This window comes from Pleurodeles waltl, chromosome 2_1 (genome assembly GCF_031143425.1).
Source record: "Pleurodeles waltl isolate 20211129_DDA chromosome 2_1, aPleWal1.hap1.20221129, whole genome shotgun sequence".
Taxonomy (NCBI): Eukaryota; Metazoa; Chordata; class Amphibia; order Caudata; family Salamandridae; genus Pleurodeles; species Pleurodeles waltl.
Window position 1 is genome coordinate 96,473,667 of NC_090438.1, and position 14,990 is coordinate 96,488,656.

The window sequence follows — 14,990 nt, forward strand, 5'->3', positions numbered from 1 at the left end:
GTCTTGGGGACTAGCAAACACCTTAAAAAGACTCTTGAAGCAGAGTCTACACGCCTTTGGAGACCTTCCTCATGGTGGACGGTCAGTTCCTCCAGGCTGGGTTATGTCGTTGCAGGGTACCAGTAGGCCACCAACCATGATGCTGCTGGACCTATTCAAATAACGCTGCAGCGCGATGGGCGTTTACATTGTCTTCCACACTCATTCCGTTAGTCAATGGTTCTGTGTCTGCAAGTTCTACTGTCCAATAAAATAGTCCATTTGGCCTATTCAATTCTAGCCTTTAATGAAGCCAGGAAATCTCATATTTAGACTAAACTAATCAAGTTTTTTACACAGTTGGGCATTGCGAACCTGCTACTATTGTAGCTGTGTTTGGGAGAAATGGTTCAAATGTGTGAGCATACACTAATACTTGAAGAGAATGTAAATTTTTGGCATATTGTATGATATGAAAAAGAGTATTTTTAAAAGTTATAGCTAAAATGCAGGTTCAGTACTTACACCTGCCAGGTAAGGTGTACATTCTATAAAAGAGCATAGCAATTACAAAAGAAGTAGGGCTATGAATCAAACAAAGCGCTTAGAAAGAGGACTACAAGATGCTGATCAGAGAAATCAGTCAGTATGGAGCACTGGCAAAGCCAGCAAGTGTGTCTTTTATAAACTAATGCATGTAAACACAGGCATTCAGAAATGTTGTTTGCATGCATTGCATGCACAGATTATGTTTATCACATTAATTTCTGCCCTGTTGGATTTGCCAATGCTGGGACAAAAGTAGTAAGAAAGGGTTGCTTTCTCTACCGAATGCGTACAAGTGATGAAGAGTTGGCAGTGACAAACAGTGTGGTGATTGAGTGCACTTTTCAGATGTAAAGTAGTGCCTCAAGTATTTCAGCAGAAGCCCTTCCTGGAAGGCAGAATGATACACCAAATAGCCAATAGCATGAGGGCAGAGAGAAATGGCCCTCTGGGTGAAACCAAAGCTTGCTCAATGTATCTTTTGAAGAATTGTTATCAACACATCCTCTTCACAGCTGTGCTGTCAAGCCAGACCTAAAATGGCAATGGGATTCAAGAAAGCAAGCAGCAGAAGGGAAGCGGGAAGCAAGAGGCTTGAAGGTTGGGGATCACAGAAGAAAGAAAACAAAATGATTAACTTCCAAAAAGTAGAGAGGAGCCACAAAGGAAGCACCAAAACGCACTGTGCTATTGTTATCACTGAGATAAAGCTTTTTGTGTTGGAGGATGCATGGTTAGAGGTTTCAAGGTTTAAGACATCAGGAATTTCTCATAGATCCACTGAAACTGAAGATTTTGGTTGACAAGGATGGTGGAGCCATAAGGATGCCTCGGTACTTGGGGTGTCAATGATCCCAGTACTAATGGTGAATTATAATCCTGTCTCAGGTGGGCTTCTGCTTAAAAGTAATAAACAAGTATCAGAGAGATTGCCCTGCCCTAGGTTAACACCTGTTTTAAATTCCAGAAGGTGCCTGGTAGCCGGCTAGTATGAATAATTCAGAGTCCATTGATCTTCTGCATGAGGAGTTTGACTTGAAAGATGATTTTCAGTGCCCTGGTACCATATGGTTCATTAAGTTTGAATCAAGTGTAAGGTTAAAAGACGATTCTTCATATGAAAGGCAGTCAACGAGGACTTCTTTACGTTAACCAGTCATTCTAGGGCGCTCCTTTTGTTGACATCATCCTTTTCACCTGTAAACCTAGACTCCCATTTTCTAGGAGTGTTTAAATGGAAGATTAGGCGGAAGCAGGTTCTATGGGCTTTGGTGTTTCAGGAAAGAAACTTTTAATTATATTTAAGGGACTCAATTTGGGGTTCACGGTTTTAACAATCTGGCTAATTTGGGTTAGATGTTGGTCTAAGCATCTCTGCAAAGTCCTGACACTGAGTTTGACAATCAAAGACCTGCTCGTAGATGTAGGCCCAAGGCAGCACAGGCCATGGCCTCAACAGACAAGGTACACATCATTTCTAGCAGTAGGGATGGTGCGTGCAAGACCTAGAGCGGAATACATTGCCTCTGATCCACAACACTAGTGCGGCATCTGATAGCTGGTTCATTAGTAGATGGTGCACCAAAAGCTGACAGTATTGACTCCATACTACTTTCATGAATTTCCTCAGTGTAGAAAATGCATTTCACTTGCAGTTCTTCTGCAATTCTTCTTCATCGTTAGTGCTCGTCTACCAAGTCCAATAAGAAAAATTGATCATGAGGCAAGTACGGATGCCCACTCTTCCCCTAGCTTGTGAAGAATCAACTGATGGATTTGGAGTATTTTCAATCTGTTGGACACATGGTGAAATCTCAAGTGTGGTGGTAAATACACAACAGGGGCTCAAGGTGGGTGCACAGCGTGCTTACAAGGGACACCATTGGCACAACAATCTCAGCCATTACTTCCCGTGGGTTAAGTCGTGGCCAAAGCATAGCACAGCTGATTCATGGCATGCAGCTTGTTTATGTCGCAAAGAAGCAGGGGTATGTCTCTCGATAGTGCAGCAGGTGCAGTGGTACCAGGATTCAGAGGTGTCAGGAGTCCACTGCACACACACACACACACACAGGACTGTTTTTACCACTGCCACTAGTGCCACCGGGTGTGGAGGGTGTCTTCCTTGTTTACATTAGGACCCAAGCCCACCCCACTGCAAAAAAGTGCTTAAAAAAACATCTCACTTTCTTTTATCACTTCTGCCTTGCTCCATTTTGCAATCTAGACAATGGCCTGCATTTATGAAAAAATGACCCTGATCCAGGCACAGTTGCAAAACAGTCATATATACCATTCAGATTCGGTATCAGGCAGGGATAATACCGAATCGCAAAACCCAAACTGTGATTCAGTAACAAGTTACCGAATCGCAAAGTGGGCTTTGTACATCTCCAAAAACATTTTTCTTGTTACAAAGCACAGCAATTAATGCTGAATGGGAGAGAGCAGAACTGTGCCGTATCTACTAAAGGATGGGGCTGTTTTCCACTCTCCCTGCACTGGCACACATTAGGTTGCCATACGCCAATGCACACTCCCTTGTGCATAATAGAGCAAGGGTGTGTGCATTCTCTAAGGGATAGTTTTGTGCTGAAAGAAGATCCTGCAAATTCTGCAATTCTGCGAGTCAGCCCATTTGCTACTAGAAAAAAACTTTGTACATGTGGCTCTTAGTGGTGTCACTGGTTGAAGGAAATCAAACCTGAAAACCGAAATGAGTTAAGTAGATAGAGAATATAATGATTGGTAAGTTTGTGTTTTAGAGTATCAAATGGTAAAAATACTTTCTATGGGAAAATGCATATATCCAGAATCAAGCATTTTATTTTCAAACTGACTCAAAGCACGAGCGTGCGCTGGGTGAACCAGTTTCAGAGGAAAGGCTTGGCCTACAGGTAGACAAATGCAAGTCACTTTCACTTCTAAGTGGGTTAAATGCCAGTGAAGAATGGCTTCTGTGTTCTACGGAGGGGATGTTACTGCAGTAGGGATGTGCATTCCATCTGCTGTTAAGTAGATACTTGAGCACATAGGCACCAACAGCACTTGTGGAGCCAGACGCCAATAATTCCCCCATGTTTAGGTTTTAGGGCTGGCGATTAAACGTTCCAGGGTCTATATTCACAGGCACAGGCACAGACACGATCAGACTGGTCCATAGGACAAGCTGGTAGTGCCAGAAGGTCTGATCTGACAGCTCAGTGTGTGGGCTGTGTTTTTCGCTGTTTGTGGGCCTGTTTTAAAGTCTTCTATTCTGGTTTTTACTGTTGATTTCCCGGATATTACCATAAACATTGCCTGCAGCAAGCAATAATGCTTTCACACTTACATACTCTGCGAAACCTCTATACAGCGCCTCTACAAGTTCAAAACTACCCTGGTTTGCAAATGTTGGCCACCTTTCTAGCTATCTGAGTTGCTAATGGGAGCCACTTTTATATGGTGCCTGAGCCTAGGCATTAGAGAACTATTTACTAACCTTGTAAAACATCCTCAGAGCCCAGTGACTTGGGGCACTTCCTAATGAAGTTAACCAAGCTATCACCAGCACTGTTAACAAAATCATCCTATGCATAAGTGGGTGAAATGCTTATGGGGGGTAAAAATTACAAATGAACCCTCTGTGCCAATGATCCTCTATTATGAATTTAAAAAGTGCTTTGGTGAGCCCAGAGCTCACGGCTGCAACACACATTAACATTCTGAGCTAGTGATCTTTTATTGATAGCCCCCTGGAGAGTAACTAAGCAGCATCTAGAACCTGCCGCTAGGGTAAAATCCGGGGCAAATTCTATTTGTACCTGTTTTTACACTAGTTCGTATGAAGTGGTGAGTGCAGGTCAGCATCCCTCTTGCACTTATTTTGGCAAGGACCCATCATTTCCTACCTGGTGGTACTTGAGGCGGCTGCTTGAGACTCAGGGGGGCCTGATTTCGATTTTGACGGACTAATAACTCCATCACAACAGTGACGGATATCCCATCCGCCGAAATGTAAATTACATAGAATATAATGGGATATATATTTCGGGGGACGGGATATCCGAGTAACTCGTCCGCCAAGATCTAAATCAGGCCCTTAGACTGCAACAGCGCCTCTTCCAAAAACATTTCTTTCAGAACTAGAGTTCAAAATATAGACTGACATTAAACTGGCCCTCGTGGAATATCTCCCTAACATATTTTTCAATCAGTATTTAGTTGCTATATCCAAACTCACCACCGACATCGCATATTTAAGGACAGGCGCTTGGTGGGATAAGGTGGGAAGTTTTGCAGTGAGGTTATTGGGGGGGAGGGAAGATTTAAACTGGTAAAAAGAATTCCTGAGACTCGCATTTTCTGCCTGAACCAGACCCCTGTGAATGTAAGTTATACAAAGTAGCGCAATGCAAATGTTTGAGAAATAATGCAAACTTTGGCAATTTTGTGAATTTTGCTGAGATAATCTAAATGCCACCCAAATCTAGTATTTATCCACGGTTGAGATTTTGGTACTAAATTCTAAATATATTTTTTGCAGTGATAACAAGAGTGAGACCAACTGTCGTGTGCATACGTTATTCCCCATTATTTTAAACTGATGTGCAATTTAGCTGCTAATAACACTGCCATGTAGGTACGTTTTGCACCAGAGCATATTTGCACCCCCTAGTACTGGGTAAGAGTAACTCAAAATAACATCTATGTTGTAGATCACAACTAGCCTGCTCTCCAAGTTCTTTGCTGGCCTTCCGTATGTTGCCATGGATAACTATGAAGAAAACTCTGTAATGCTTTTTAAGTGTAGTCCAACAATACTAACCAGGCAGATATGACAAGCAGAACTTTCTCAGATGATAAAAATTTAAAGAGATGCATAAATCACCCAGATGTTTCTACAGATGCGCCCCAGCTGTTGTTCAGGAGAGTGAAAAACAGGTTGAATCAGACCACGTGCTCATGGCCTGCTGCTCAGAGCTGTGTTCTTTGGCACATGGCGCGCGGTCCTTGCACATGTACTCAAAGGAGAACCTCACGGGACCTCGCTTTTTATTGTATCACTTCAGAGTCGACTTGTGGTGGATGCTGCAAATTTTACTAGAGGCTTCATCCTAACTCTACTTTGCTTTTTTGGGAATTTAAAAAAACTAGCTTTTTGGCTTCGATACAGATACAAACAATTTTGCTGGGTTTGTGCTACATCTGTAAAGCAAACTGACACAAAGTGTTATTCTGGAATTTACTCTCCAATGCTAATTTGAGTTTGTGTTGAATAAGTTACAGAAGTGAAGAATAATTGCGCTATGTGCTGCTTTGCGTTACTTTGCGTCAGGGGAGTGTCCCATGCAACTACCACGGGTTTTGACGAAGATCCCTCTCTACAAACATTTATAGACAGTGCTTTAAATGGGCCGGTATTGTATGGTACTGAGTGCTGGCACTTTTTATTTTGAGACGGAGAGTACCTGCACTTCTCAAGGAAAACGTAATACTTTTAATTGGAGAGTACTGGCACTTCTTGAAAACAAGGAGGTACTCTGGTACAGAGTACCTGCACTTTAATTTTTCCATTTCAAGCACTGTTTATAGACATGGATTTGCAGCATAATCTTTCGCCTTCTCAAGGCAGGGGTAACAAGAAGAAAGTTTTACATTTTTCCTTCTCTGCATGTGCGTTGCATTGTACAGCACACATACAAAGCCGTAAAAGTGGTAAAGGATCGCTTTTGTTATGGAAGAGTCTCCTTTCAGCACAAAACTATCCCTTACAGAGCACACACATCCTTGCACAATGCACAAGGGTGTGCCGGCGTATTGCAACCTAATGTGTGCCAGTGCAGGGAGAGTTGAAAACAGCGCCATGCGTTAGTAGATATGGCACAGTTCTGCTCTCTCCCACTCAGCATTAATTGCTGTGCTTTGCGACTACAAAAATGTTTTCTGGGATATACAAAGTCCAAACTGCAATTCGGTAACTTGTTACAGAGTCGCAGTTTGGATTTTGCGATTCAGTAGTAGGAAGGGGAGTGTTCAGGGCATCCTTTCCTAATACCGAATCTGAATGGTATGTATGATTGTTTTGCGTCTGTGAATGAGGTTGCAAAACAATCGCAGTTAACACCAATTTCAAATTGGTACTAACCCATACGCAAAAGGGAAGGGGTTGTGAATGGAACCGAAAATATTTTTTCAGAGCAGGCAGTGGTCCCACAGACCACCTCCTACTCTGAAAAAATGAAAAGCAAACTTTTCATTTTTTTGTTTGAAATGTATCCCATTTTCCTTTAAGAAAAACAGGCTGTAGTTGAAAAAAAACAGTTTTAATTAAAAAGCAGTCACAGACATGGTGGTCTGCTGTCCCCAGCAGGCCACCATCCCTCTTAGTGTGGCCATTCCCAATGGGGTCGCAAATTGCGACCCACCTTATGAATATCGATGGTGGAGGCCATTTGTGACCCCACTGGGAACCGCACCAGTGTATTTAACACTGTTGATTGTTTTGTGACTCGCAATTTGCAGTTCCCAAACGGATCGTAGATTGCGAGTGGCAAAACAAAAGGTCATACATCTGGTCCTAGGTCACATACACTTTTACTGCTGAGGTCTGTATGTTACCTGTAGTCATAGGTTTGAATCCTAATGGGGCTGACTCAACATTTCATTCCTCAGAGGTAGATATACTGAGTAGTATTAAGGTGAATACTGGTAACACCTGGTAAAGCATTACAAATGTCACTAGTGTGACAGCAATTACTATATGAAAAAAAAGTTATTGTTATTAACAGAGTCTTAATACATTTCATATTTTGCTTAAATTAATTGATTATACCTTGGCTATACCTTTGATTAATGTAGCAATGAAGATCAGACTGTATCACTCCCCCACCCCGACATCATTTGGGACTACCTTACAGGATCAAAAGTAAGACTGCAGGTGATCCCTTCTAACCAGTATTCTGGTTATGGCTTCCAAGACAGAATATCAGTTAAGCGTCTTTGACTTTTTTGGGGGTATTCAGGTCGAACATCCAATATCTTGTCTCCAAATGTGCTTGGCACTTTACTTCATATGTTTATTGGTACCTAACTACGTCTCAGGAGGGTGGAAGACTGAGTTGTCCAATCAGGATTCGGACGTGTGACCATGTGGTCACACTGACCTCTGTAATGGATTTATTAGTTCACTGAGCCATCAGGCCCAGATGACCCCTTTATGAACATCTTCATGAAATAGAACAGAACAAGTAAAAATGGATGGAGCTAAATTCTCTGATCCAACCATTCCACAAGAGGCAGTGCTAATTGTACATTTTTAGACAAAACGTACATTCTGCAGTAAATATTGTTGTTCCGTTGTCTACATCAAGTTTGGACTGGCCTATAGACCAATCAGGCAGAGCCCAGTAGGCTGGTCTCACAGGTCAGTGTGTGGGACAGTTTTGTGGCTGTTGGTAGGCCTTTTTTATGGTCTCGTTGGCCAGTTGTTGCTGTTAATTTCTCTGATTTTACACAAGCATTGCCTAAAGCAAGCAAAAAAATGTATTAGGTTGGGGGTGAGCTTGTGGAGTTTCACTCTGCAGAATTTTGCGGAGTTACAGGAAAACTCTGCGAGATTCTATCAAGAGGCAGAAAATATACAGCTTGTGCTGCTCACGCTGCAATTTAGCACCGGTATCATGAAATGCCATGAAAATCAGCACAAACTGCACTAGGCATTGCACAAGAGTGTAGCTATTCGAGTTAATTTTACTGCCACTCGAGTAGAAAATCTACTTGAGCTGCAGCAAATCTGCTCGAACGGCAGCCCACCGACCTCAAACACAGACAACTACCCATGTTAGAAAATCATGCCAGATCGCGCTCACATATTAGTGAGCCTTGCGGAAGAAAAATTCCGCCTCACAGCTTTTTGTGGAATTTGGCCAAAACTCTGCCTTACTTTCAGATCTGCCGAAATTTCACCAAATCCGTGGGCAGGATGGAACATTTTGCCCACCCCTAATATTTATCAAAGCCTAGCCAAGACAATGCTGATGGACCTGTTGTTTGTCTTACAGACGGTGAGCACTCTGACCACATCCGCAGCAAGCAACACCTCTGGGATCTACTTCTGTGTTGCCTCAAACGAAGTGGGAACAGAGGAGAGGAGCATCAGGTTCTTTGTCTCAGGTAAATGTTAAACATATCTTGGTGGAGATATTCAAAGTTGAAATTCTGGCTCGGTGGCAGCACTTTGGAGATGTCTGATAAAAAAACACAAGTGATAAAAGAAATTAACCGCAAGTAAAAGCATTTTTTAATTTGAAAGAAAGAAAGCAAGAAAGGAAGATGGATGGATGGGTGGATGGATGGATGGTATAACTATTTTATTTCAGTGCTGCATGACAGTAGGTGGAATGGATTTGACCTGAAAGGATTAATTAATGTTAGTATTTAGCGATATAGTATACATAGCCGTTGTTTTTGGATCTGTTTCTGAACCTCCACACTTAGATGCAAAAACAAACTCTCATACAATACATTAGAAAATTGACAGTATTTTAATAAATCAACTAATGGCAATGAAATCAGGTTAATGTTTTAATGTCTAACTTAATTCAGTAGATTGAATTGATTTAATGTAAATCTCTCATCTTTCATATAAACATAAGCAAAACTACTTTATATTTTGTTGCATAAAAAACATTCGTAATGATTTAGAATCACACCGACTAACTGTGAAAACTGCTGCAAAGCTTTTACAGTTATTCAGACGAAATACCTTTTCCAACCAATTTGAAATTATTTTTAAGTGTGTGCAATTAAAAGTCTTCAAACTTCAAAATACCATTTCATATTAAACATAAATTTCAAGTTGAGCGTTCTATACCGCTTCCTAGTCTGATAATAAACTTGAGATTCGTTAAGACACTCATAGGGCCTCATTATGAGGCTGGCGGTCTCGCTGTGGCGGTCTTACCGCTGCAGACCCAGCGGTAAGGACCGCCAAATCACAAGTTGTGGGGTTTGGCAGACGCCAAACCTCCACAACGCCGCCTAGCCCGCCAGTGTGGTCGCACCACTGCGGCCGGCGGTGAACACCCTCCAACCCCCCAGCAGCAGACCTCAGCCTGCCGGCCGGATTACAAACCTACAGACTGCCAGGCTTTCCGTGGCGGTCACTTTGCCTTGAAAACTCTGGCGGAAACACATCCGGTGACAGGAATCCCAATTTCTGTCACCGGCACACCCCCACATGTCCAGACAAAGGCACAGACCCCCACTCCTACACGCATGCATGCATGCATTCACATACACACCCCTCGGCATACACATGCATTCACACAGAAACCCCCACTCACTCACATAAATGCAGACACACACCCCCATTCACTCGCTCATAAACACGCACTCATACTCCCGCATTCGCACACATACACGCACTCATCCACCCCCATTCGCACACATATACGCACACAAACATTGCCTAAAGCAAGCACCAAAAAGTCCACACACAGGCACACGCCCTCCACCCCTTCACACATGCATTCATTCACATACACACCCTTGGCATATGCATGCATTCACACAGACACCCCCACTCACTCACATACATGCAGACACACATCCCCATTCACTCGCATACATGCAGACACCCCCATTTACTTGCTCCCAAACGCACTCATACACCCCCATTCGCATACATACACGCACTCATACACCCACATTCGCACACATACACGCACACCCCCCCCTTTCAGACAATCAATTACATTCTTCGTCGAAGAGGTCATCTGGCAGGGGATGGGTCCTGGCGGTCTTGCACCGCCAGCACCACCACACCAGCAAGACTCTGCCAAGCCGTATTACAGCTCGTAATATGGTGGGCGGAGTCTTGCTGCCATGACAGTGCTGGCGATGCAACCACCTCTTCGGAGTCGCACTTCTGCCTATAAATGGGTGGAAGTCCTTCAATGACTCCTAATATGGTCAGCAGACTGCCAGCACTACAGCGGCTTCGGCTGCCTTTCAAAAAGACTGCCAAAATCAAAATGAGGGCCACAGTCTCCTGGTACGACTTCCAGAAATCAGCCTCTGAATGAGCCATGTGGTTAAAAAAAATCTGAAATCAAATTCTCTTTAGCTGGTGAAATATTACATCACAAGCATCACAGTCTAGAAAGCAGTCCATTATCACCAGTTAGAGCCCTCAGCTTGAGCATTCCAGTTAATCACTCTATGGCCTGCGTGTTCTAATTTGTATACTTGCCCGTGGTTGGAGGGCATTTTCTCGGTATTCTGTGTCTATTAGTACTTAATGGACACTAGCCATGGTGGCTTCTGTTGTTAGCCACTGGTACCCAGAGCATTATACAGTATTGCACTCTAACTGGATAACTGCGGACTCTTTGCACACTTGCCTCTCCAGTGGAGGCCGGCAGTCAAGGCTTGTGCATGAAGGGGAGGAGGTTTGGGAGCTCAGATATTACTTTACTCCAGTGATTACACAGCTTACACTCAACACTGAGCACACAAATGGTGATGGGAAGAATGCTTGCAATTTGCCTCACCACTGCCAATCACCCGGGGTAGCATTCTAACCCATTGTTATTTTGCCCATCATACCATCTCAGATTGGACACAGCCATATGCAAATCAGTATTGACCTTGCTGCGTTAGGAACAGACCAGCCTGAACCACCAGGCCAGGTCCTCTTTGAACCAGAAGACAAGCACCCCATGAGCAGTTTCGCCCTGATTGGGGGTCAACAGTTCAGTGCGGCTTGGTTCAAGTGGCACTGTGAGCATGGGACCCACGTCTGGACATACACTTAGCCAATTAGGGCACTACATCAAAAAACACAAAAGGTGATGGAAGGAATGCTGGCAATACATATTGATGCATTGTCACTCTAGAAAAAGTGACATTTTACTATCTCGCCTCGCTTGCGGCGATTATGACACCCGCTGCGTCACATCATGGTCCAGATGACTTTCACTGGGCCAAAATTGGAGCAAATGCTTTCACCCCACTTTTGGTGCTTCCATAGCAGGAAACAATAACATCTTGTTTTTCACACACACACACCTTAAATATATTGCTTACTACCACAAATTTGTGATTTTGGGGTGCTATAAATAGCAGGGAATACCAATTACCTAAATAATAGGGAACTAAGGTGACCCAGATTTCAGTTGATTCATAGGTTTTGAAGGAAGTAGGATTGGGGTCACAAAGGGTTATAGATACTTTGGAATACCGCTAGAGTCCGAGTTGACAGGGACCTTTATGAAGCTACCAAAGAAATTTCTCAGAAGAGCCCATTAAATTATTTGCCATTCTTTAATAAACTATTAGCAAAGCCAATAGGCCTGCCCTCGGCAAGCTTGTACGGTGTCTATATTTGTTTATTGAATGTCATATGCCATATGAATAGTAATAAAAATAAGGGTAACATGATTCCTTGTAAATGTGGCAGCCATATGCTGGCAATAAAAATGTTAATTTGAAAAATAAATGAACTGTCACATATAATTTTAATAGCACATTAAGGGTGCTTCCTAGCAGGCAGTTGTGCTTAAAGAAGGGACGGAAAATATTTTTAGTTTTAATTCACATTATGAAAAAAAATGGATTCTTATTGCTGCAAAGAATGCACTATTGGATTGCAATAATGGACCCTAAGAACTTAGGGCCTGATTACGATCTTGGTGGATGGGATACTCCGTCACAAACACGACAAATATATTCCGTAGCCGTATTACAATCTCTATAGGATATAATGGGATCGCAATACGGCAGAAGGGATATCCGTCACGTTTGTGACGGAGCAACCCCGTCCGCGAAGGTCGTAATCAGGCCCATAGTTTAAAGACACGAAAATAACTTAATACAGGGATAAAGAATGGAAAGAAAAATTGCATTAACATTGTAAAGAATTGGCCCTCCAGGCGTTGCAGTGAAGTGCACTTGTGTTCAGGCAAATGTGTACGGTGCAAGGGAACCAATGGCTGAAGTGGGTTGGCCAACTGTAGACTGGTATGCATAAGCAAAATGTGAGTGACAGTTGAACAGACCAATGGATGAAAAGGCCACCCACCTGTGTGTTTTATAATTATACTCTGATCTATATCAGATGGGTTGATTTTTTTTTACTTGTAGAATGTGTTCCCTTAATAGAGCAGCTACACTTCTCAGAGCCTTATTACGAGACGCCTGGTAACGTGCATTCGCAAGCAGAAAGACGTTGCAAATGTGCACGGGCTCTGCTTCCGCACCGGTGCAATGGTTGTTTTTATCCTGAACCTGTCTCATGCATTGGTGTCTATTTTACTGGCCTCTGTGCATTTCTTTACACCAGCGCTTCGACCTTTCCATGTCATAGCAAATCATCTGTGGCACAATATATGTTTTCACCCGGGCCACAGATCCGTATTGCGCATGCGTGTAAGCTATCAATTGTGCAACAGTGTGTATACTAGGACAATTGAGAACCAGCGTTAATTCATTATGCACATGTGCAAATACATGTTGCATTATTGGGCACTATAAATCCACACATGAAGAAATACATAGAGGTAACAGCGACTTTCGCACATCTGTCTACGGTGCACACAGTGTCGCTAAAATGATAGCAAACATATTTTGCAAATGTGCATTTTTCCCTGGCTGCTGCCCTGGTGCTTTCGGTTGTTCTTTATATCGGCTCTATCTGCAGAAACAATGCAAGGGTTTTCGGCGCACCAGGCAAAATAGGTTTTGCCATTGCAGCGCTCCCTGAACCCAATAAACAGACCATATCCCGCTTTTCTTGATTTTTGCCGCCACCTAATGGTGATGCCTGAAAACTGCTGCCTTACCCTGGCCTTTGGAAGGGCAATGTTACCTGTCTTTCAAAACACCGAGCCCGGATTTTGTCGACCAGAGGGAGAAACATAGACCAGCTTTGAAATTAATCCGGCCTGCTCTATTTCACAGCCGATCACGGCGAATTGAGTTGTTTTCGTTTCCGGCGCTAATGCCAACAGTCTCCATAAATTAATATGCCTGCCATTTTTAAAGCCACACTTGCGGTCTTGTCATGGGAGCTCCCTCCCCCCTCTTGGGAGACTTACAGGCGGAATGAGGCGGGCCTGACATTTTGAAACAAGACAGACAGTGTAAACGTGTCAGGAAGAAGGCGAATTGATGACTGCGAGCGTTTGTGGGGGCCCCAGCTCCATTAAAACCTAATGCCATAATGCTTTTTTATTATCATCTGCCACGTCTCCCCCCAAAAACGATTACCTCGAGCAGATTTACTTGCTCTTTGCTGATGGAGAGCATCCTTACGTCTGGTTAAGTGGTCTGCAGCCTGCATGTTGCTGGACGTAGACATGAGCCTCCTGTTGCGTACGTAGCGCTTAGCACAGCAGCCGGTGCAAGGATGCCTGTGTTGGCGCAGGCAGCTTAATTCAGCCGCAGCTCAAGGGGAAATCCAGGGGTAAGCCGAATTCCTGTAAATACTGCGGATCCCTGCGTTTCAAAAGTGGTGCAGGGCTGCTATTTTTAGCGCATGACCGCGCCCTGCCACTGTGGCATAAATTTAAGCCACAGTGCGACGAAAATGCCTCCTTAACAATGTAGTGCAGGAGGCACAAGGGGCTTATAAGTATGCCCCTTAACATTTTATAGGGCATGGTCGATCACCAACCCGCACTTGCAGACTAACAACTTTCTTTTAGAACTGGGACCTGCGTGTATTCTGCGTCCTGTGGACTTGCTAATATAAGTCAAGAGTTCATGTGAAGTGTAATTTATGGAGAACCTCTAGTAGCCAATCTTTAGTTTGCTTGAATCTGTGCAGGAATCTGGCCAAGAACTCTCCTGAGCTGATGCCAGGTGGCTACTTCCATCTAGCAGCTAGCTGCCATATCATGGGCACCTGTAGAGTTGTGCATTTACCTGGGTCTCTTGGCTATGAAGTAACTGATGTGTGATTTTTACCTAATTTAGTGGTACTCCTGTCAACCTCAGAAGGATGAAAGGCTGCGCCGGCCTAACTTGTCAGCATGAGGTCAAATACAGGTTCCTGAGAAGATGCATTAGTCCACTGAGCAGACCCGAATACATCCTTCAATATATTCTGCACCCTTCGAGCGTTCCTTAGAGAAAGGCCACTAGGTTTCCAGAGCACTTCAGCACTGGCCTCAATTTCCTCTTTTCCGTAAAAAATTGCGTAGTTTCTCATTATTTAGTTTAGATTTACGTTAAATTAGTTTTTATATAGCACCATATGCTAACAGTGACCTTAGACCTGTGCTTTGCTTCAGGAGGCGGGGTGGGGGGTGTTGGGAGTGTTACACCCGCTCTACAAATGAGTTATGTTGTAAATAGTTGGGTGCAAGTGCTTTTAGTCGGGTATTGTGAGGTATCTGTCAGATTTCACCTGTCATTTTTACACACACACACGCACACACACTCACGCTTTTGTCTCTATTTTGAAGGTCTTAAAAATGTTG

The 14,990-nt window shown here is 43.4% G+C and overlaps 1 protein-coding gene across 2 annotated transcripts in view; it reads left to right on the forward strand.

Annotated features, from left to right (window-relative positions):
• LOC138261579 (vascular endothelial growth factor receptor kdr-like) overlaps nucleotides 1-14,990 on the forward strand; it is a 420,550-nt gene that overhangs the window by 297,143 nt on the left and 108,417 nt on the right. For both annotated transcript variants that reach the window (XM_069210667.1, XM_069210676.1), the window contains exon 12: nucleotides 8,568-8,679. In XM_069210667.1, the coding sequence (XP_069066768.1) occupies nucleotides 8,568-8,679 (112 nt within the window). The remainder of the gene's footprint in view (nucleotides 1-8,567; nucleotides 8,680-14,990) is intronic.